The sequence below is a fragment of the Rhea pennata genome, chromosome 22 (assembly GCF_028389875.1).
Source record: "Rhea pennata isolate bPtePen1 chromosome 22, bPtePen1.pri, whole genome shotgun sequence".
NCBI classification, from domain to species: Eukaryota; Metazoa; Chordata; class Aves; order Rheiformes; family Rheidae; genus Rhea; species Rhea pennata.
Window position 1 is genome coordinate 8,052,180 of NC_084684.1, and position 22,472 is coordinate 8,074,651.

General features: G+C 48.8%; 1 protein-coding gene across 7 annotated transcripts in view; it reads left to right on the forward strand.

Annotated features, from left to right (window-relative positions):
- The window catches only part of PRDM16 (PR/SET domain 16), a 332,665-nt gene that overhangs the window by 261,964 nt on the left and 48,229 nt on the right, over positions 1-22,472 (forward strand). For all 7 annotated transcript variants that reach the window (XM_062593651.1, XM_062593645.1, XM_062593646.1 and 4 more), the window contains one exon: positions 20,341-20,475. In XM_062593651.1, coding sequence (XP_062449635.1) covers positions 20,341-20,475 — 135 coding nt within the window. The remainder of the gene's footprint in view (positions 1-20,340; positions 20,476-22,472) is intronic.

Here is a 22,472-nt window from a genome sequence, read left to right on the forward strand (position 1 = left end):
GCTCGCCGGGAGGGACGAGCCTTTGCCGGCCGGGCCGCAGGGAGGTCACCGCGTGCCTTGCGCCGAGCGTGCTTGGTGCGGACGGAGGCACCGGCGTGGCCGCGTGCGCCGTCACGCCGAACCAAGAGGGGACGAAACGAAGCAGGAACGTGAACGGGAGATGGTTCCTGAACCGCCGATGCGTAGGCTCCCGGGGGTCCGTCGCTCTTCCGTGTTTTCCAGCGAAACCGCCCCTGCTCGGCGTAGCTGGAGGGCGGCCACGCGCGTCGGCGGGGACGCCGCGGCACGCACCCGCCGGCGCACCGCGGCACGCACCCGCCGGCGCACCACGGCGCGCCGGGGGCTTCGCGCTTCGTCCGCCGCGCGGGAGGGCCCCCGGGTTTGCGCGCGTTTTGCAGACTGGGCTCATGTGCTGTGAGAGAAGGGGGTTGCGGCATTTTTTTACCAGTTTGTGCTCCAGGCAGACCGTTTTTCAGCGCTGGGCGTCGCTGGTCGCCGCGAACGCCGTCGGACCGCTGCGGTGCGCGGAGGCGCGCCGGCCAGGGAGAGCGGCCCTTCTACTGCATTGGAAGAGTCGCGGTTTCAATAACTCCTACAAAGTATGTTTTCCACTGTGATATCTGCTGGTTTTCTTTCAAGTGGGATCGAGGGAACAGTTAATAAGCACATGTTTTCTCTCAGCGTTTCCAGAGCTGCCCAGTGAAGTAGAGCCAGGAGCTGACATTCCTGTATCTAGCCGTGGTTCGGTGGTGAAGGAAATAGGACACTCTTACAAGCGCTGGGGTTTTATCGTGTTCTCAGTGCTATTGTAAACACACCGTGAACCAAGCGATTGATTTGAGGAGCATGTAAGATCTTATTGTGTTGAATGAATGAAGCCGTATAAAAGAAAGCAAACCAAAATTCACTTCTTCCGGAGAAAAGTGCTGTTGAAACAGCTGATGATCACAGTCCTTCAGATTGTTATTATAGACAATTATGTAAATAATTTGTCATGCTGACAGGTTGCAGTCAAAGATGATGCTCTGGCTTCTGATAAATTGGGTCTGTCCAGTATGTGGACTTACTCTCCTCTTTCTAGTCTTTCCTCCTCCCTCTCCCCTCGCTGCAGTGCAAAGAACGTGCGAATGCTTAGGTGACAGGCAAGCGCTCCAGGATTTCATCCGCCCCGTCATTGGAGCAGTGTATTTTCCACCTTGAGACAGGTTCTATTTTCTCAGACATTGCTGGGTTTGATCTTTTCATTATTTTTTGTGACACTTGCTGCCTCTTCTCCACTGAATAAAGTTTCTGAGCTCGGAAAGTGACAGAACTGAGCCGATCCTGAATCTCCCCGTCCTTCTAGATGGTTGGCGTAGCAGTACCCCATCCTTAGGCCAAACGGAAACATGTTTCTGCTGGAGTTGCTATTTATTACAAGCAGAATGAAGCTAAAGATCAAGTGGTTGAGTCAGTCAGTCACCGGTCAGCGGCACATAGCTGAGCTCAGCGGCGCGCGTGGAGCTGTTGGCAGCGGTAGGAGCCTTGCAGCGGGTCTGGCGTCAGCAGCGGGGTGCTGAGCACAGACCGGACAGGTTGCTTGCCCGGTGGCCAGTGCACCGGGGTTTGTTGGCAGAAACAGCATTTGCATCGTTACAAGTACCGTACAGGTGTCCTCGGCTCTGACTGCGCTGGGGCGCGCGCTGGGCACGAGTGTGCGTCTGAACACAGGGAGGAAAGTGAGACTGGGTCAGTCGTGTGCAGTTACAAGCTGGGGGCGTGTGAGCAATTCCGCATGATGGCGAGGCTGCCTGTGCATGGCTGGCGATGCAGGTTTTGATCATTTTGCGTGCTCTAGCCGCACGATGCCTGATGCGGTTTTTGGTCTCCCGTGGGAGAGACATGTGCATCCGGCCGGCAAAACAAGACATCACACAAAGCGGTCTTTAAAATGTAAATTGTCACAATCTGTATTAAGTTTTTAAGTAGTTTTGTTCGTGTCTGCGTTTGCTGGTGCCCATTGGGAAAGGAAGCAGAACGCAGAGTCCTTCAAAAGCCAACTGAATCTGGCATCTTGCAAGCAAAGACGTTCAGCTTGCCGTCCTGAAACTTCCACCTTGGAGTTTAGCTAAGCGAGGTGTAAACCGCCGTGCGGTGGATGCTTAGCTGGAGCTCTGGAGCTTCCTCTATCACCACTCCATCTGGGCTGGCTTTCTTCCGCCGAATATTTATTTTTTAAGTAATTGCTGTTGTCTTTCTTCGGAGATTGCTTTTCTTTTTTAATGACCCCGTTCGGGATGCAGGAGAGAGGTGGGGGAGCTGGCTAGAGCCATAAAGTGGACAGAAAACAAGCTTCATCTCTGTAACACAGAAGAGCGCATTATGGATGTTTTTAATCTCTTTGACCTTGTGGCAGAGAGAGGGGGAAGTGAAGAAATTGTGACAAACACCAGCTCTTTAATGCCAGGTTTGTTACTGCTTGGAGTGCCCTAAGGGTTAATGTAACAGTTTTAAGTCCTTCAATCACACCCACCCCCAACTACAGAACACTTCCAAATAATCCCTTTATAATAGACCCTTTTCCACAGATTGTATCTAACCCGTGCATTAATGGGGCCCGTTGGTGTCAAGCGTTTCAACAAATACAGGCCAGCAGACTGCTCTGGGAGCCCCTCTTTCCAGCTACATACGTTAATGATCTTTTGCCCCTCTGACTTAGCTCCCCTGCTGCAGGGACAAAATTAAACTACTGCGGATGGCAAAATAGTTATTTGCTGCCCAGGCAATTACATACTTCCAAAACTCTCCATCGCGGAAGGCCAGATGGACTTTATAGAAACCAGACCCAGGCCACAGTTTTAATTATCATAGTCCTGTCAGAAATGAGTGAAATTCTGAATGACCGCATGAAACAAACCAAAAGCCTTACACATGGATTTTTTCCTCAATAAAACTTTATGGCTTCTTAAAGAAACAGCATTCATATATTTTACGAGGCCTAATCATTCACTAATGCCTATATTAGTGCACCTGTGGCACTCAGCCCCATGGAAATTACAGCACTGGCCTCAGCCGTGTTCTTGCGCCTGTTATTACAGACCCCTCGTCAAAGCTGCAGCACATGGTCCGGGGATAAGTTGGGTTCATTTTCGCCGGCTGCCAGGCGCTGTAATAACGTGCAGAGATTTATGGACGTTTATCTGCCGAAACGTTTGTTTCATTCTGCGTTTCAGTGCAACGACCCTTCACATTAGAAGCGCTTACAAAATCCGTGGCGGGACAGCGCAGTTTCGTGGAGGGGTTGGGCGCCTTGAGAAGGTGCCTCCGCGGCGCGGCGCGGCGCGCTCGGCCCCGCGCGGGGGTCTGCGGGCGAGCGGGGCGCGCGGCCGTGCCAGCCGGGCCCCCTCGGCCGCGCGCCGCCGCCGAGCCCCTGCCCGAGCCCGCGCTGCTGCCGACACAGGGTGGCTTGTATGCAACCTATCAGTTCCAAAAGGGGCTAGCGGTAAACTGAGAGTATTTGGATAAACTCGCTGGCCCTCAGGACTAGAAAAGGACTTTTGTTCGTACCGAGAAAAAGACTGTTGCATTACCATAGGATCGCTGGATGCAGTCCAGTAAAAACTGAGCTTGAAGTGTATATTAAAAAAAAAAAAGCGATTGGGGGTGTCAAGCGAAGGATCTTTTACTTGAGGTCAAATATTTCTTTTCGTGTGCTAGAATGTGGGATCTACATCCATTGCACAGCGCTGCCCTGCAGCCAGGCTTCTCGGGAGCGCGTTGTCCGTCGCAACGAGGATGCCGTGGCGGGCAGCGAGGGAGCCCGCGGCCGCCGCGGCTCTCCCGGCCGTCCCCGACGGGAGGACGAGGCTTCGGCGTGGCGCGGGCGCTTCCCGGCGGGGAGCGAGGCGGCCGGGAGCGAGCGGCGCGGAGGAGCGCTCCGGCCCGGCGGAGGCCGGCTGCGAGCGGCGGCCGTGGGAGCGGCGGCCGTGGGAAGCGGCGGCCGTGGGAAGCGGCGGCGGCGGCGGCCGTGTCCGTGCCCCTGCTCGGGGCTTTTAGGGTGCGCCCCCCTGTAAAACGTAGAAGGGGCGTTCGGTGCGAATGTTTCCCTAAGATTTATTTGCGTCTAATCGCTTAGGAAAGCTTTACTGACTTTAAAGAGCGGATTTGCTAACCACCCATAAACCACGTTTTTCTGCTTTAATTAAACCGTTTTTGTCCGTGAGGTTTTATTCACACACTGACAACATCAATATAAACATATCTCTGCCACGGCAATTAATAAAACCGGCAGCGCAAGGGAGAAAAGCATGTGTGTCGTATCATCTTTGCAGGCTCTGCTGTTGTATGGTTCTTCCCAAAAAGTTAAGAATTGCCCCAATTAAGATGTTATGTGGCTTATATATGTTCAGATTTAATTTGGTATAATTGAATTTATGGTCGTCCTCAGAGAATTCATGGAGCTGCCAGATACACACAAGAATTATTTATGCCATAGAAATACTGTGCTATTAGATTTTTTCTTTAAAGGCTGTAGGATTAGGTCTTAATAAACTGTTTCAGCAGTGTTCCAAGGTTGAATAGATGCTTGAACATACTGCGTGGGTGTTTTCAAAGGGAATGAAGATAATATTGTCATTTTCTCAGTATGCTTCAATTATTTTGCATGCTAAAGAACTGGTAAAAAACGTGATACGGTCCTTCCTACTTAGCACTACGTGAATACGTTTTATTGTAGTTTGAAGAAGGTTTTGAAGTCTTTTGTTTTATAATCTATGCTTTTTAACTTCAAAATAAGCTCAGAAGGAAACTCTCAAACAGCATCTCCATCTGTCAATGAAGAAGACTTAAGATGATTTGCAGGTGAGCCTTCTAAACACCTGAAGAGTCTTTGAAACTTTTTCCAACAGTACTTCAGTGGTGGAAAAGTGTTCATTTTGGAAAAGAGAAACCCCCAGCAGCAAGCGAATTCTGCTCGAGGAACAAATGTTTTCCCTGTTTACCTAGCAGGAAAAGACAGGTACGAACGGGATGTAGGATCCCTTTTGCTGACCTGAGATTCCTCATGTACAGTCCTTTATTTTAAGAGCAGAAGCATTTTCCCATACTGTACCAGGGCAAATGCTTGTCATCTGCAGCTCTGTCTTCTGAGTGGAAGTCTGGCTTTCTGAGGGTTGACAGATTGCTTAAAAGCGTAGACGTTACTAACTTCTTTTCTTGATGTTCGTCTTGAAAAGAGTTCATTTTAAGAACAGAGGAAACACTTGCCCATTGGATTAGAAGGTGAATCAAAATGCAAAATGTTGACTTTAGTTCTTTGGCAGTGTCTCTAAGACTTAAGAGAAGTGCCCACAGAAGGTAGAAATTTCTGTGTGGAGGCTACCAGAGTCTCCTTAACTCAAGCCTGCCTTGCTGAGGCATTGCAAGATACATGCTGTGGCAGATGACGTACTGTTTTGAGACCCTCTGCCAGAGACCCAGATGCGTTGGAATTGCCTGAAGACAGGCGCCTGAGCAGAGGCATCCGCGTACCTTCCGTCGGACGCTTTGCTGTGGCTTGCCATCTGAGCAGTTACCTTAACAACGGCATTCTGCTGAACTGTCTTTTGACCCAGAGATGGTACAAGATTTGAGGTGGAGATTTTGAAGCGAGGTTTCTCAGCACATTCAACGGGCAGATTTATCGTTAGAATGAATTCCCAGGAGTACATAATTTCATAAGTAGGTGAATTGGCTTGGGGTAAAGTTCGTCCAGATGGCACTTGGGACTGTGCAATTTACCCTTGTGATTGGGTTGCAAATTTGTTGTGATAAGATTGCAATTTGTGATGTCAGACAAGATATTTGTTTAGTTTCAGCTGAGGAGAGGTCAAATCGTCAAGCTTTAGAAGAATATAATTGAATCCGTCTTTCATTAGTCATGATTTTCAAAAGAGCAACAAGTTTTGGCTTGAAGGAGCCTAGCACTTCACTAAAAAAAAGGTGGGGAGGATATTTCTACATAATTGCATAAGAGGTTAATAGTCAAATTTCTTTGAAGGACACAAATGTCAAAAAAGGAAGGTAATTGTTTTAGGATCCTAGATGGAAGTAAAAGGGCTGTAGATAAGGTGCTCAGTGAGCTAGGAATATTACATGTCACTTCTCTTTCTAGTGAACAGCATGAGAAGGCCTTATCTGGCACTGCGTTTTCCTGTGACTGATACAAGCAAGAGTAACAAGGGGCAGTAATGAGATAAAATTGAGCAGTGGAATATTCAGGTTCACTTGAACTACAGCGTTCCTTTGCCTCCCACTGAAGTGGTGGACCCTCTGAGGCCAGAGCTATTTAAAAGCGTATTGGAAAAACGGCTTGCAAACGTCTTGCAGAGAGTAATCCTCTCCTGGCAGGGAGATAGACCAGATGATCTAACGTATCTAACTATTATGATTCTATAGCAACACTCAGAACATTTTAGAAACTGCAACACGATCAGCTCAGGGATGTCTCATAAAGAGCTGTTAATATTAGAGATGCCAAAGTATGTGGATAGCTCTAGTCCAACCTTTTGGCTGCACACCTTCATTACCAGGACACACTTCCTGCAGGACCTGTCATAAGTACCGCGTTGTTGTTGCTGTTGGACTGGCAAATAATTTATGTTATCGACCTGGCACCTTTCCCCTTCAGATGTGCATGAAGTGTATCTGATGGACTTGCCTTGGATGTCAAATTGTGTAGCTTGTAGGAAAATTCGTGGATCTGAGATTTTGATGAGAAGCGAGCACCCTATAATTCTTTCCCGATTTGAGTGATTTTGTTAGGGGGCAAAGTTGTTTACAGGCCAGGGCAGGTAAGTCAGGACTTATGGGGCTGTACTTAGCTTTTAAGCTTGAAGGAAAACCACTTTACTCATTTATATGCATCTGTAGAGTGAAAATAAAGCTTCCTTGCAGGGAGCTTTCCCTTCGGGAAAGGATATCCGAAGATATCTTCAGGTAGGAATGGACTCCAAACACTCGTTTGCTAGTGCCGAAACAAACCATTTTGGGCAAAGGTGTCCTGCCCGCCCTGGTGTCCGAAGCCTTCGTTTCGGTGACGCCGGATTAGGGAGGAATCGTGCACGGGGATTCCGCGATGGAGAAGTTCTCCGTTAACGCTCGCAGCGTACGGGTGATCTTCACCTCCCGAGGGAGGCCGACTGGGCAGGGGCTGGCCGTGCTCTGAGGGTTTGCTTTCCTTTCCCTGCTTCTGTTACTCAGCAAGGTTTCCCGTTGCCCATGCTGCGAGGCAAAGGCACAGGGTAAGCCTGGATGCTTCTGTACTAAGTTCTCCGAGGTCCGAGCAGAGGAGCGGCACCCCTAGCCCGCCGGTGCCCCGAAGCAGGGTAGCTGTCCTCCTCCTCCCGGCAGCAGCCCGAGGCAAGGTGAGCGGCTGCTTACGACGGCCCGGCCGTCCCTCCCAGCCCGGCTGAGAGCCGCGCGGGGTCTGCTGCGGTGCCGCGGCCCTGCCCGGCGTGGCTCCGGGAGGCGAGGCCCACCTGGCACCGCCAGCAGCTGCCCGCTGTCAGCTGCCGGCCTGAGCATCGCCCCGGCACAAGCCGCCTTCTGGGCCTCACGGGCGGTGGGTTCCGCCTCTGCGTGGGCAGGTCCCTTGCCGTCTTGTTTCTCTGTATTTTAAAAGAAATCAATAGGTCGCTTTTATGCAGGATGCAGCTCAGCGGGGGGGTGCCGCTGTGGAGCGGGTGCACCGCTTCATCGCCTCCTTTTTGCACCTTCCTTTGATGATGTTCTCGGTAAGTATGAGCTCTGAAGAAGTCACACGCCTCAGCTTCCCGAGAGGTGAGCGCGACGCTGTCACTGCATCGAGTGGCAGTTTCTCTTTGGCTTGGTGCGAGGCGGCTGCTTCGTCTTCAGAGCCCTTTGAACGGGGCTCTGCCCTTCCTGGTTTTGGCGGGCTGCGTGGCCGGCCGGCCTCGCGAGCGCCGCGGTTTCGCGCCTCCGAAGGCGCGCGAGGACAGCCTGCGAGGCAGTCGCCGTGCTCGGCTCTGCTCGGGAGGGCTGCGGGACGCTGCTTCGCGGCGCGGCGGGAGGCGACGCGTCCTCCGCCCGCGCCGTCCCCGCGCCTCTGCTTCCGGCCCCGCGCCGAAGGGGGAGCGTCGCGCCCTTTCGGCCTGTGAATCGAGGCCTTACAGCTAATACGGCAAAACGCGTACGCCTCCAGGTTAATGCGCCCGGACCGTTTGCTTGCCATCGTACGTTCTGCTGTGACAGATGAGAACGGGTTGCAACCCTATGTGTTGCATATCTCCTTGCTGGAAAATTTTAGCCCCCATTTAACCTAATTTTTAGGAATACTGAATTTACAGTTGGTAAGATGTAGAGGTTTATACCTGTAGACGCCGAGTTTCTCAGCGTATCCGAGCAGAAACCTCACGGTCTCCACGCAGGCTTCGTCTGTGCCGTTGTCCCGGGTGCCCCGTCTGACCAGGAGATGCTGCTGCGAACACGCTGGCGTGGTGAGGTACCCGGGTGCCGCCGGGCTGCCCTCCCTCGTCCTCTGAGCCGTAGCGTCCGCAGCTCTTGCGGCGGGAGGGCCGAGCTTTCCGCGGCGAGCACCTAGCTGCCCGCGGTGCTGCCCCGCCAGTAACTTTGATTCCCCGTAATTTTGATGCCCGGTGCTTTTAATTCCCTGCCAGAGAGTGTGACTTGGCCACTGCGATAAACTGCTTAGGTGTTTGAGGTAAAAATAGGGCCCTTGCACCGAAACAAGAAGACAGGATACCTTGCTGTACTGAGCTTTAAGAATAGTTCTTTTCTGGGTTTTGGAGAGAGCGAGGCACAGAAGTCGCATGCATCAAAGCCATCACATGGCGTGGGCTTCATTGCCTGGCATCACTTGTCTGAATCTTCCTGTTACTTGAACCTGGGCCATATCTCCCCAAATCTATTAATTAAATTGAAAATGCATGTAATTTCAAGAACATCAGCTATTCATTCACCTTTCCCTGGGGTATCTGGATAATTGATGTTATAATTTGTTTCATATATTATTGATGATCAAGTACAGTCTGAGGGTTTGCAGGGAAAGGGAGGGGAGCTGCCAGGACTGTCAAATAGCGGCCAGGGTTCTTCCAGAGAAAGTGGCTTGCGGGAGACCCTAAGACAAGGATATTTCATACGGATCTGCTCACGGGAGATCCTTCGCTGGACTTTGCTAAAGCTCTAAAAAGGCTGGTATATAAGGTTGTAATTAATATTAGCAGTATGAATGGACATTTGAAGTTCTTACTTCAAATGTGGTGCTACTTTTTTGGCCAGTGCGTAAAATGTGGCAAATGGTTTTGGCACTCGGTGCTTCCGTAAATCATTCTGAAGAGGTCTACATGCTAGTGGTGTTCCACAACTCCGTTCCCAAAACATTATTAAAATAAAGATGTAGTAATAAGAAATAATTTAAAACGAGCAGCAGTAACCTCCATAAGTGCTGATCTAGGGAAATACCCCAAATACACCTGAAGAAGCAGAGCAGAATTTATTCTTAGAAGAGTCTGCACTTTCTTTACAGCACCAGCACCTTTTGGGTGCAAAGAAGGGGAAGGAATGGATTGCTTTGGTTTGATTTCTCTCCTTACAGATGATGTGTGTCTCACCATGTCTACTGTAAAGCCCTGGTCCCTGGAAACAAGTGATTAGGACAGAACCTCAGGTTTCTTAATTGCGGAGGTGGGGAGAAAAGCCCCCAGGGTGAATCTGTTACAGACAGCAGACTCAGAAAACAGAAAGAAACCAAAAAGAACTCAGCAGTAGTTTTTTATAATCTCGTGAATTTTAAGACAGCCACGTGATTTGGGGCCCCTGACTCCTAATTTGCAGTGTTTATGGACAGCAAAAAGAAGCTGTTTTGTACTGCATATGTTGCCACGTACCTAAGGATATAGTAAGCCCATCTTTAGCGTAGTTAAGAACGATGCGTTGTAACTTCAGACGAGAATCATTTTCTTCAGGCCAAAGCAGCACATGTGTGAATACTTCTAAGGGCAGACCTCGCCGCACCGGCAGCTCCGCCGTGACGCGCCGCCGAGCCGCGAGTGCTGAGCAGGCAATGGCGAAAGGGGCCGGACAGAGCGCTCTGGCTGCTGAGGGCACTGCCGATTTCTTCGGCGCCTTTGCACCAGGAAACAGGGGCTTGTAGCATGACGTCTACCATTTCCAAAAAACCACGTTGCTGCTAAAAGTGGCAAAATCCCAGAAGCTGGTCACCACTGAAAGGCCTACAGCGAGCTTTTAGAGCAAGGAGGTTAAGTCTTGATGGCTTTCAGATCTGTTTAAGGTAACGTTGAACCATGTGTTCTGCTCGGCGGGTGCTCCAGAGTCGCACTTCCAAACTGGACCGGGGGTGGGAGTTGCTGAGCTCTGCGTCTCCTCTGCGGCGGAGCCGCCTTCTGCTCGGGGAGGCTTGGGGAGACAGCTTGCTATCGGGTATCAGCAGCGCCTTCAGCTGCGTTACGGGAATTGCTCACTTCTGAGAAACAGCAAAGCTCGTTTAGACGGACCACTAGGAAAGAGGGGTTGAGAAGAGCTGGCTGGAGTTCTGTGGCTCAGGTGCTGCGACGGGTCCTGGAGAGCCTACCAGCGGAAATCGTTCCAGTCGTACCGTGGGAAGGTTCTGCTCAGCCTCCCTGCCTGCGTGCTGCTCCCTTTCGCCGAGAGCGCTGCTCTGGCCCTCCTTCCCCTTGGCTAACGGGCACGCTTTCGTTGGGAAGAGCCGTTTCAGTGCCACCTCTCCCTTCTTGCATAGGAGCAAGCTAATCGTGGCCTAAGGCGTTCTGAATCTCCACAGGAGCTGTAAGATGCTAGCAAATCATGTCCGCTTTAATCCCTTGGAACGGCATGAGAAATTCACTGCCGCTGTACTTCGTGTTTCTGTTCCCTCTTCCTAATTAAAGTGAAATGTCATAAAATTCCAAACCCTCATCTGCCTGCAAACACTCTCTGCCGTCCCTTTATCAGATCCAGACTGCTGTCTTGACTTCCCATTTACTTCTCCTCTATTAAGCTTTTAGAGCCTTAGCAATTGCTAGTTCTAAATCGAGGCAAGATGAAGTATGATAGAGAAGTGTGATGCCTTGAGCCCTTCGTCTGGGAGGAAGAAAGCTTCAAAATTCGTGAATACATATATCGCGAGGAATTGGAAATCCCTTTTGGACTTGTGCGTACAACATCTGAGGCAACCCTGTAGTTTGATTCTAGCCTGATTTTTTACAGTTTACTATTTAATTTAAATCAGGGTGGTAGGAATTATGGTGCTAGTGAAAAATGAGCTTTTGTTGAGATAAATGCTTGCCATCATCTTAGAAGTCTTCTTCTGTTTCGATGTTTTTACTTCATGTTTTACCGCCTGGCGATTAGATGTGCAAGTGTGCACGGTGCAAGTTTAGCCAATTCCCCTCAAACAGGAAAAGGGAGGTAAAGGGGAACGTGCGTGGAGAGGAGTGAAAGCGAGGAGGAATTTGTTTAATGCCTCAACAGGAATTATAGCACCTTCCCTGACATCCTGCGTATTTAGGGTTATCTTCTGTGTAATAAAGCTACACCTCTGAAGCAGGAATATAAGCAATAGCACATACGGGATAAGGAAAGCAGAGCAGTGTTGATTTTCCCCAGCAGGCCTTGGCTGCTCCTCTTTATCCTTTTGCACCGAACTTGCTCTGCCATGTAAGCAGTGCAACTTCTGAAACACTCTGGTACAAGTTGCATCGAGCTGCTTTGTAGCAAAGGAGGATGCTTTCACAGAGATCATGTTTAATGAGCTCCGCAAATGGTTTGCTGTGTAATTATTGCTGCTCTGGGTTTCTCCTAAGAGGTTTTGTATTTACAGTCAGGTCTAATGTAAATTCAGCTGGAAGGAATCTGCTGTGCTTGAAAGACACATCAGCGACACTGCAGTTTCAGACACTTTCTATCCTCATGCAAAGCTAATTGATAGTGCGGAATACTGACTGTTTTGTGCTGGTATCTAAGAGAAGAGCGATTAATAATGGGCAGATCTTCGAAAGGTTCTGTTTGATTCACATATGGACAAGAACTTCAGACTCCTTTACAAAGCTTGTGCTTTTCAGACTTCTTTGCTTTGGAAACTGAGCAGGACATTGTAGTAGAACAGCCTTGTTTCATCCGATTTCTACTACTCTTTTGATACGATGGAAAAAAAGAATGAGAAGCTTATTTTTTTCTTGACAGAAGTATGTCCCAGTAACAGCCTTCCCTGCAGATTGGTGATATTTTTCCTTCAAATCCCTCATGAAACCACGTAATGCGGTAGCGAAAGCAACAGGTTCAGAAACTCATGTGCTAAGGGAAGAGTTGCACTCCGGATATGCATGGCTTGAGCGGGGGTGAAGACTCGAAGGCGTTCGTTCTGTTAAAACCTGAGTTGGTTTCTTTCCCGTCGGCTGCAGTGGCGTGGTGCCCTCCAGCAGCTGCCCGAGGCAGCCGGCTCCTCCACAGCCATCGCACCCATCTTGCGCAGCGGATCCCCTCTTTCTCGGTGCTCATCTCACTGGGTTGCCCCAAATGTGTGGTTCTCCCAGTTCAGTCTCAGTAATGACCAGTCGCGATCGTGCTTGTTCCACAGCAAGAAATCGCTCAAGATTTCTTTCCACGTCCCGAGCTTTCTGAATGATTGAACATATTGCACTTTTGTCGTAGAGCCCTTGTTTCCTATGCATACTGAAAATCTGAAAGTATTCTTGCAAATACGAATGAATGCAATCTGAGGACGACCCTGAGAATAGTCCCATAACCAGTTTGCAAAGGCAGCAAGTCGGTCACGTATAGATTAAACTTTCTGATCCTGCAGTCATTTAATAACACTTATGATTTCACTCATATGAGAGGTCCCTGAAATCACCAGGATTATTTGCATGCACGCATCCTGGGGGCATGCACAGGGCTTTATAAGATGAGGGCCTAAGTAGCTTGCCCAGGGTCACGCAGGAGGTCTAGTGCACACTCATAAATTAAAGCACGGGTAGGAGCTCTCCTTGTCACATGGCATTTTTGGTCTGGATGGGGAACTGCCTCGGAGCTGTGCTGGAGGACCTTCCTTTGGGCAAGAAATTTCCTGTATGCAGCATGAAGTAGTTTTTACCAAACAGACTTAGAGCTTTTGCTGTGGCCCTAAGCTAAGGGGGAGCAAACAAGTTGGGTTTGGCTCAGCTGCTCTTCCCATCAGTTTTCAGTCTCGTGACCTGTTTTGGTCTGACACATTTCTCATTAACTCTTTGTCAAATCACCAGGAAGCCTGGTTAATTGCAGGCAGAGTGCTGAATTTATGAGTTCATCCAGGCTTCGTGTCCACACATTGGCAGAGGTGTTTCTCTGGATGAATTTTTTTTCTCTGCGTTTTGTGGCAAGAATGGACTTTCTGTTTCAGTTACTTCTGAAAGTCATAAATTGTAGCAGCCCCCCTCCCCTTTATTTAAAAGAAACACAACAAAACTTCATGGCAACAGTTTATTGCTCTAAATCAGCTTGTGGGTCATTAAAGCAAAAAGAAAAAAAGAGAAAAAAATCTCCCTCTAACTCCTGCCAAATAAAATTCGTGCATCAGCCAAACTGTCAAAGGCAGATCCTGCAACTATGGGATGAGAAGGTTTATTACACTTTCAGCTTCTGGGGAGGGATGTTATAGCAACAGGACGCTGGGTCACTGATGGCAAACTCATGGTTGCTTCGTTTCTTCATGCACACTAGGAATCCATTAAGCTAACTGACGACAGATCCCTAGGCATTCCAGCGCTACAGCACACCTCTGCTGAGGCCAAATGTTGGACTCTGCCCATTAAAACGTGAAAGAAACAACCCAACAGAGAGCCCACAAATTAGAGAAGCAGGAAACCTCAAATGATGTGCAAAAAAAATTGTAAATGTTCAAGAGAATTTTTCCATAACTTTTGCTTCATAACTCAGCATTTCTGATGTTAATAAATTATGAAACAGAGTCTCTGCAAGATCAATGAGCCTTTTGGATTCAAATCCTGAATGCTATTCAGCAGAAAGCAGATGAAGCTGCAAAGTGAGTCCTGGAACATGAGAACAATTTCCTTTTGGCTGGATAAAGATGAGTCTGAACCACAGCCGCAGCCAGCGTTCTAGGTCTGGATCCAAAATTCATGTCTCTGCAATAGGCCAATTTAAAAGCTTTTACTCCAAATGAACATGAAGGTGCATTTGTTTTAACCAAATAGACTGCAGAGGAGAGCGACAGGGACTCTGGACTGGGAAAAGATAGCAAATGGCTCAGCGAGACACAATCACGGCACTGTTATCAGCCGGGAAGGGGGAGTGGAGCTGGGAATACGTGGAGGAACTGTAAGGTTTGAAGACAAAAATGAAGAGAGGTGATTTAGGTTAGCAAATACAAAGCGTATAGTAAGATTGCCATCTGCAGTGGAGGGAAGTAGAAAACGGATGAGCTTAGGTTTTGACATGTTCAGTGAAAAGGAAGCCATGAGAGATCCATGCTAAGGTACTGGCTGGATGGGATAAAACGGAAGACCCATGAGGGGAGTTGAGTCAAAGAGTGTTCTCACCTACGGTAAGTAGTTTTGTGACGATGCCCACAGGCTGCAACACAGATGAAAGCCTTGTTCTCCAGCAGATCTGCAGGTTCATACGTCTGTCTCAGATGGCCTGCGGTTAAATCTAGGGGAAAGATAGGGCAGAACACAGGCAAATGTGTTCTTGCGCTGAGCAGAGCTTTGTGGGGCAGTGATCCCAATAGCCGAGATGTCAGATAACCAAGATGGTAATGCGCCTTGTCCTGAAACAGCCCGGAATAGTGGTAAGAGGTAGTTTTTGACTAGCAAAAATGCTACCAATTACCAACTACAAATTGCTTTTCCATCCCCCACTTTTATTTTTTACCCATTCCCTCCTCCTCTTCTCCCCCCCCCCCCTTTTTTCCTCTTCCCTAATTACTTCTCTCAATGTCTGGGCCAAATTATCCATCGGCTACCTCTGTATTGCCTCACTGATTTCAAAACTTGCCCAAGTGCAAAGAGCAAGTGGAATTGAACCTGCTAGATTTCAACTCCAACAGCTCCCACTCCTGGTAACTATATATGTGGTTTTCTATTTTCTTCTGTGGCATCTTTTTTTGCTGTTGGTGCTAAATATCTGAGGTCAGCCTAAATCTGTTCAAGAGAAAAGGGATTTCTGTGGGTGAATGGTCTGGTGGTGAAAGCAACAGGTTAGTCCCTGGCAGAGAAGAGCCTAGTGCTGGTCTCACCTGTGGGTTGCCAGCTGCTTTAGTAGGTGCTGCTGGGGCTGTTTTGAGAGTACAGCCCCGATCAGGCAGCCTCTCCGCAGCCGCTTCAGGATGAATTCCTCCGCGCCTCCATCTGCTGACTTTAGAGTACCGACAGATAATACTCCCTTCCTGCGTCTCCCTTTTCTTTCTGTATTTGGAGTTCTTCGGTGAATCGCTTGCCTCTTAGCGCTGGTCGTGCTTCTTCTAAAAAACATAAACACAACGAATCTTTTCTGGGTGTTACAAAAACAAGACTTAAAATACAGAAATCTTTGTTGCTACTGACAGTGACTTGTAAACAGTTGATTTAAGGAAATTTCTGATTTTCTTCTGGTCTAAACTGGAAGAAGAGGCAGTAAAAGATTACAACTTTTGTTTTTCTGCAGTTTTTTACTGGGGGAGAAGAGAGACTTAGAAGATCATTGTGTGTGTGCATATGCTTGACAGCGGAAAAAATACACTTTTAACTTCTGCTTTGTGATTACTATTGGATTTTTCGGTATTTTTAAAATTGTGCTGTGACTTTCGTATAGAACATCAGAAAGGAGCGTGGGTGTGCAATCTTGATCTCATTAGAGGTGATAACCACAGAGCTGGATTTACTCAAGAATGCCTCTACTCTGTAACTGTGCTGCAGCACTTGGTTTGCTCAGTTGATTATACATACTACATCTCACCAAGTCTGAGAAAAATCATCCCTTTCAGGCAATTTGACTCTTTGTTAGACAAATAGAAAAGCATCATAGTAGATGGACATTTATGGTAAAAACACACTCTTTGTCAACCTTGGAGATATCACCTTTATTTCTCACTTCAGCTCTAGGGGGAAGTCAAATACTACGTGTTTGCAAATACCAGCATTTTTATGCAACAATTGTCATTTAAAGGCCAGATTTATAAGATTAACCTGTGTTCTTGTAGGTAGTATTTTGCTTTTATTTTTGTACCAAGGAACTAGCGAATACCTCACTGCCAGGGATGAAGTAGTTAAACCTGTATCTGCTGTTGTCCTCCCTTGCTGCCAGTCAGGCGCACACAGTAAAAAGCACTGTTGTTAATCAGAAAAATAATATTCCTTGAAAATCAGAAAGTTAGGTGTCTAGACTTAAAACACTTTATGCCGGGCAGAACTGTAGACTGGCCGTTCTGAGCAACTTTGTTAATCTGTTCCGTGTCGTTGCATCCTGTTGTGATTGATTTTTGCTCATCCTTGATGAATGTTTCTTCCTCCGAACTAGTAGGCTGGTGACACTGCAGCACATGGAAGAAATGAATGCCAGAGTCGGGTCTCCTGGCCACGCGTGGAAAGGCAGCGCACTTTAAAAGTGCCGTTCCAAGTGAGCTCTGCCTCTGCTCCGTGTAGCGCCAACCCCGGCGTGGCAGAGGAGCTTTACCTCTCAGTCAGAAGGCATGACGTTCAGGAGCAATGTCTCCCTGGGGTGCGTGTTATTGATCTGACAAAGCTGTGCCTAGGGTCAGGACCCGTTGTGTCCGGTGCGGTTTGAACGCAAAGGAAGAGACGCCTTTTGGGGAAGACACAGGTTGAGATCTTGATCCTGCGTGAGGAGTCTTGAAAGGAGGAGTCTGGACTCCATCTTCGGCGGCTTAACTGCCAGCTCAGTATTTCCTATCTGTGCGTGCTGCTAGACAGTGATGCTTCCGCGCTGCGGGGAAATGACATCTGAGTGGTACCGCTCCTTTTCTGCAGTGTTTCCTGATTCCTCATAAATTGTGAAGGCCTTCACAGAGTTGCTCAAGTCTGTGCGCAGATACGGCATTGCACACCGCACTACCCTGATCACCGTCTCAGGGTCTGTCCACGTGCCCAAAAGCAATTACAGTTTTTTTGGCTTGAGCTGTAGCCTTTTATCAGTGGACTGCCTGCATGCTTGCAGCCCATTGCAATTGCAAAATAAAAATGTGATAGCAAAAACCTAGAAAAGTCCCTATAAAAAACAAATATCTTTTACTAATACGTGTCGTGAGGCAGGAGAACTCACATTTTTTACTGTGTTGCAGCAGGCAAGTGGTAACTTACTGCCGTTCGACAATTGTATGGCTTGTAATAATTGTCCACCGTCTTCTACTTCTGTAACAGCTATTTTGTTTTCCAGCTGTTCTAATCCCAAAAGGTCCTTACTGAAAACAAGAAAAGCATACCACACAGTATGGAATAGTAATACGCAAAATACAGTTCAGCAGCAATGCTGGCGTTAGTTCATTATATTTTGTTTTATTTATGGAATAGAGTGAGTGTGTGTGAAAAACTGGGGCTTACGTTCCCAGGGTTTCATGCAAACTTTTTTTCTCGTTACGACTTGTGAGATTTCACGCCCCCAGTTTGGGTTTTACAGCTCCACTCAGATAAAACCACTGAGTTTCAGGTGATTTCTAGCTAAGAGAGGACCTCATCTTGAAGCAGAGCTGTCGAGCTTTATGCAGGGACCTTGCAAAACAGTTGGTGTATTTGAGCTGAATTCTGTTTCTTTCCAGAACTGTCTGAAGTGTCTTCAACCAAACCCATCTGGAATAGGAAAGAGCCTGTGAGATAGGACAGACTGATTTTGCAGTCTTGCAATTTGCCATCTTGTTTTCCTGGGCTGGCCTAATTTCACTTACTGCTGCTCTAATCTGCAGCCTAAGTTGCATGTATTGGGAGGTCGGTGGAGTGCTGCTGCAGGCTACCCAAACTGTTCAGTGTCTTCAAATCAGCAGCTGAACATCCACGATTCGCCTCCGTTTTGTTATCCAAACTATTTCTACAGGTGCTGATGTCACTTGTTTTTTCTCTACGTGGGTCTCCCCTCCTCCCCGCTAAGGTGCTGGTTTGGGTATTTAACCTCTTTAGCTCATTTGGGATCAGTAGGGCCAGGACAAGTGCTTTAGTCTTAACAGCAGTCAACAGCTTCAGTCAAGCTCCACGTTCCTAGAGGTTCCCTGAGACAAAACGCGAGTTTATTTTAGCTCGAGTAAACTCAGTGAAACTGCTGAATCCACATTAGGAACACATCTCTCTCCTTTTTTTCTTGCAAAGCCTGACTGATATTAGATTGACTCCTTCTGACACTGCTGCCTTTTATCGGACATGCAAAATTACGAGCAGAGCTGAAGGGACGTAAGGGCAGCAAGCAAGTACGGGGAGGTGCTGAGCAGGAGTCTTGCTGAGGACGAGCAGGGACTTCTGTGGTCCTCGTCCTCTTTGAATCACTGCAGAAGGGCACGGTCGTAATAAATTCAGCATAACCCGGTGGTTCTTTCAGAAACTTCAAGTCCCTGCACAAATGCAACCGATTTTGAGGGTGGTATGTACAGTAAAAACGAGGGGGCGACGAAGCGCTTTGCCAGGCCCTATGTGTGTGATATGTGCGTTCAGCGTGATTCTTACCTGTTTTTAACCTGTGGCACTAACGGGCGTGTTCCCGACTGGGTTTTCGCGTTGTCCTTTGCTTGGGCGTGCAGCCTAACCCTGGCCGTCCTGGTGCGTTCTGGTAGATGGAGGAGCAGCTACGACGGTGCAGCTCTGCGTGGAAGCGGCGTGCGGGTTGGACCCGTGTCTGTGGCTGTTCTTCCCTGCTGCGGCCCTCTCCCCGGGAGCTCGCACCTTTGCAACCTCAGGGCCGCTCTCCTGCGGTTCGGGCTCGGGTGCGACACCTGAAGGCTGTCGGGACGCTTTAGCTGGTGCAAAGCGAAGCAGCTCGTCTTCTCGACGTGGAGAGCTCGAAAGCCCGGCGCCCTGGGCCGCGTCCTGCTCTCAGTGACGCTTTGCCGTGGCCGGAGCCCCGGCCGTGCGGGAAAGCTCCCGTGTTCCCTCATCCCTTTCCCCTCTGCAAGGGGGCCCGCGTCCGCTGCGCGAGGCTCCTGCGCGCGCAGGAGCGGAGCTGCCCCCGGGCTGGAGCGAAGGAGGGGGCTGAGGCCGACAGCCGTGAGGGGGGTCGGGGCGGCGGAGCGGGAGAGGCGCCGGGCACGGCACGCGAGGAACTGGGACGCGAGGCTTGGCTTGGCGAGGGAACGGGCCGGGGAAGGGGGGGGGGGGGGGTTGCAAGCGTTGGGTCAAGGCAGGGGAGCGATACGGGGACTGATGGGCAAGGAGCTTGGGGGCTGGAGAACAAGCGTCGGAGTTCTGGAAGTTGGGACCGTGCGGCGAAGAGCCGCGGGCTCGGGTTCGGAGCCGGAGCTGGGCAGCTTGCCGCGAACCGGCGCCGCTCTCGCTGGCGCGGCGGCTGCCTCTGCCGGGGCCCGGCACGCGTGCCGGCAGCGCCGAGCCCGCGTTAGTGTTGTCAAAGGTCCTTCCGTGCCGAGGAAGGGAGACGAGCCAGGGCTCTTCCTGGTGCGGGGAGGGGCAAGGCGTGCACCACAGCCCTCCAATTAACCCCTTTTCACACCTGGACTTCTAGGTGTTTGTGGGGGCTGGATTGGTTTCTTTTCGTTGGGAAGGGTGCGTCTTTTGCACGCTAGCCAAATTTTACCTCGCTTGTGACCACGCAGGTCCTCCGGTGTTGCTGACTTTCTCCAGTGTGCTGGTTATGTAAGTGAAAGTACCGTTGGTTGCAGCGTTTTTTTTAAAAAACATGATTTCACGTCCCTATGGAAAGCGACCTGTTTTGAAACTTTCACTGAAAAAAAAATGATTTTTTTTTTGAAGTTTATAATAAAAAATGTTTATACATCAAAGGGTAAAATAATTGTTACGAAGATGGCAGGTTTAAGCGCTTAGTCGTTAAAATGAGTGCAGTTGAGAGAAGTTGATCTGTTCTAACCGTTGAAGCTGGTGGGGATGTTGGCACTGTGCTCTCGTCTCCGTAACGGTGCCGGTCCTGAGCCGCTACCCGCAGACAGCCCTGGCTTATGTCCCCGGGGATTCTTCCGACCAGGGAATTTCTGATTAGTCCTTAAGAGCGGATTTTAATCTGGTCGTATGTCTTTATCTATTATACGTACCATCAAGTTTTCTCCTTCTTTGTGTGTCTCGTTTGGATTGCTGCATTGTAAATAATTCTCCTTTCTTTCTTCTTTCTGTGTCTATCATTTGACATCAGATGACCCATTTTGCACCTCCTCTTCTTCTACAGATTGCTGATGACCTGGGAAATGAGAAATTCTGTGTTGATGCTAGCCAGAGCGGAGCCGGGAACTGGCTGAAATACATCCGTGTGGCCTGTTCCTGTGATGAACAGAACCTAGCCGTGTGTCACGTTAATGACCAGGTAACGATTTCGGCAATTACCAGGTTGCTGCGTTCACCTCACCGCTTCAAGGGATAGTAGGGTGGGTTGTTTAGAGAAAACCTGAAACATCACAGGGAGAATTCAGGTGATAAAACACCCCCCAAGACGGTTGAGATTAGAGACCTGACCTGGCTGCTTTAGCTCTCTCTTCTGGGAGTTAAACTAGAAACGTGGAGGAATCTCATCTTTCCCGTGAGGTTCTCAGAGCTAAAGCCACGTAGAAAGGCTGCCGCTGCAGAGCTGCCGCTTACGCTCTTGAGGCCAACGGACGGGTTCGGGCTTCTCTTGACTGCTGAAGAAATACGGCTGGATTACTCGGGTTGCTGTCTCAGGAGGAGGGAATGGGATATTAACGTGCAGTAAACTCTGTGTTTACAAAGCACTAACTTTTCTGTTGTGGAAAACCTTCACCTGAAGGACCTCAGTTCTCTTTGCAAGTAGAGTAAGCCGCTTTGTGTTTTTGTACACTAATGAAGTTCATGTGGAAAGTTGGTGCAAACAGGTGGAGTTCGGCAGACCTCTCCCAGACCTGATCGCACATTGACTCCCCCTTGCAGACCATCCCCTTGAGGAAATAGCAAGCGAAATGACGCAGAGCTGCGATGATGTGGGTTAACTGTTCCTGGCCCAGGCCTGTCTCTAATAAGGGCTAGTGAAATGTAAGCGGTAGCCAGGGAGATTTTGAGATGTGCTGTTTCTCCTGCCAGTAGCTGCAGCCCTCACTGTTGACTCTTTGCGTTCCCTGATGCTCTTCACTTGGAGGCAGGGTTATCAGCTCTGCGTGTGCACGCAGAGAAGCTGGCGTGCACTTTTCTTTGTATTCTCGTGGCAGAAAGGATCTAATTACGAGCAATGGAATATCTAAGTCATTCTGGAAACCACAGCGGAGGGTAATAAGTCCCAGCCTTGAGTTATGTTAGGTATTTTGTCTGCAATTTAGCTGGATTTGTATCGTAGCAGCACTGAGTGGAAGTGGCCGAGGGGGACATCCGTTCAGCAGCTCTGCTGCTGGTGTAAATAAGACGATTTTTCTAAAGCCCCTAGCATCATGGGATCTGCTAGCCCTTGACCCCTCCTGTGGTGGGGCAAGATTGTGTGAAGCGTTGACAGTTGGCGTGAAACATAGATTCTGCTAATAAAGCAAAAATGAGGCAAGCGGAGAGCCGTGGTGGTATTCTGGTGCCATCAAAACTGTAGAAAGTTTATGCTACAAGTTGACGGAGGTGGATAGGCAGCCTGATCCCAAGCTGCGAACTCAGTTTTTGTCTGCATTTAAGAAGGGCCTGAGGGTGGGAGGGTGGTTTGGGAGGCTGCTGAGAAAATACAATAAAACCCGAATAGGCATATTATAGAAATGCCAGTCTGCAGATGTGGGTGTGGGGGAAAGGTATTACATGGAGTTAATATGATTATGATAATGCTAGTCCAAAAGACTCGGTAACCTTTCCCCTCTGTGCAGATGATAGGGTATTGCAAGGATTAATTAGCTAATGTTTGTAAAGTTCTTTGAAGCTTAAAACCAAAAATGGATTCAAGATGAGCAATCCAAGTTGGGAGTTTCACAAACCTCAAATTGAGTGCAGTTCGAGTTGCTAGTTCAGGCCTAACTTCAATGAGAAATGCCATCTTAATATTACTGCCAGCTAGCAAACACGGGGCGTATCTGGATAAACAAAAAAATGGGTTGAGGGTGGAAAAATGTGTTTCTAACAAAAGCGTTCAAAAAATTTGTTGCTGACCTGAAAGTCGGAGCGAATCAGAAGTAAGCCAACACATGTGAAATGAGAAGAGCTCAGGTTGCGCCAAAACATGAGTCCATTTTGTAAACTTCTTTGTCCGGTTTTAAAATGCTTTTAAATAACTTTGGCTGCAGAAAAATTGCAAGGATATCACGGATGTTCATGACTGCAGCAATCTAGAAAAGCTTGAGGCAGAAGCCTCTGAACTTCCGACTGCTGAGTTCCAGGGAACTGCTG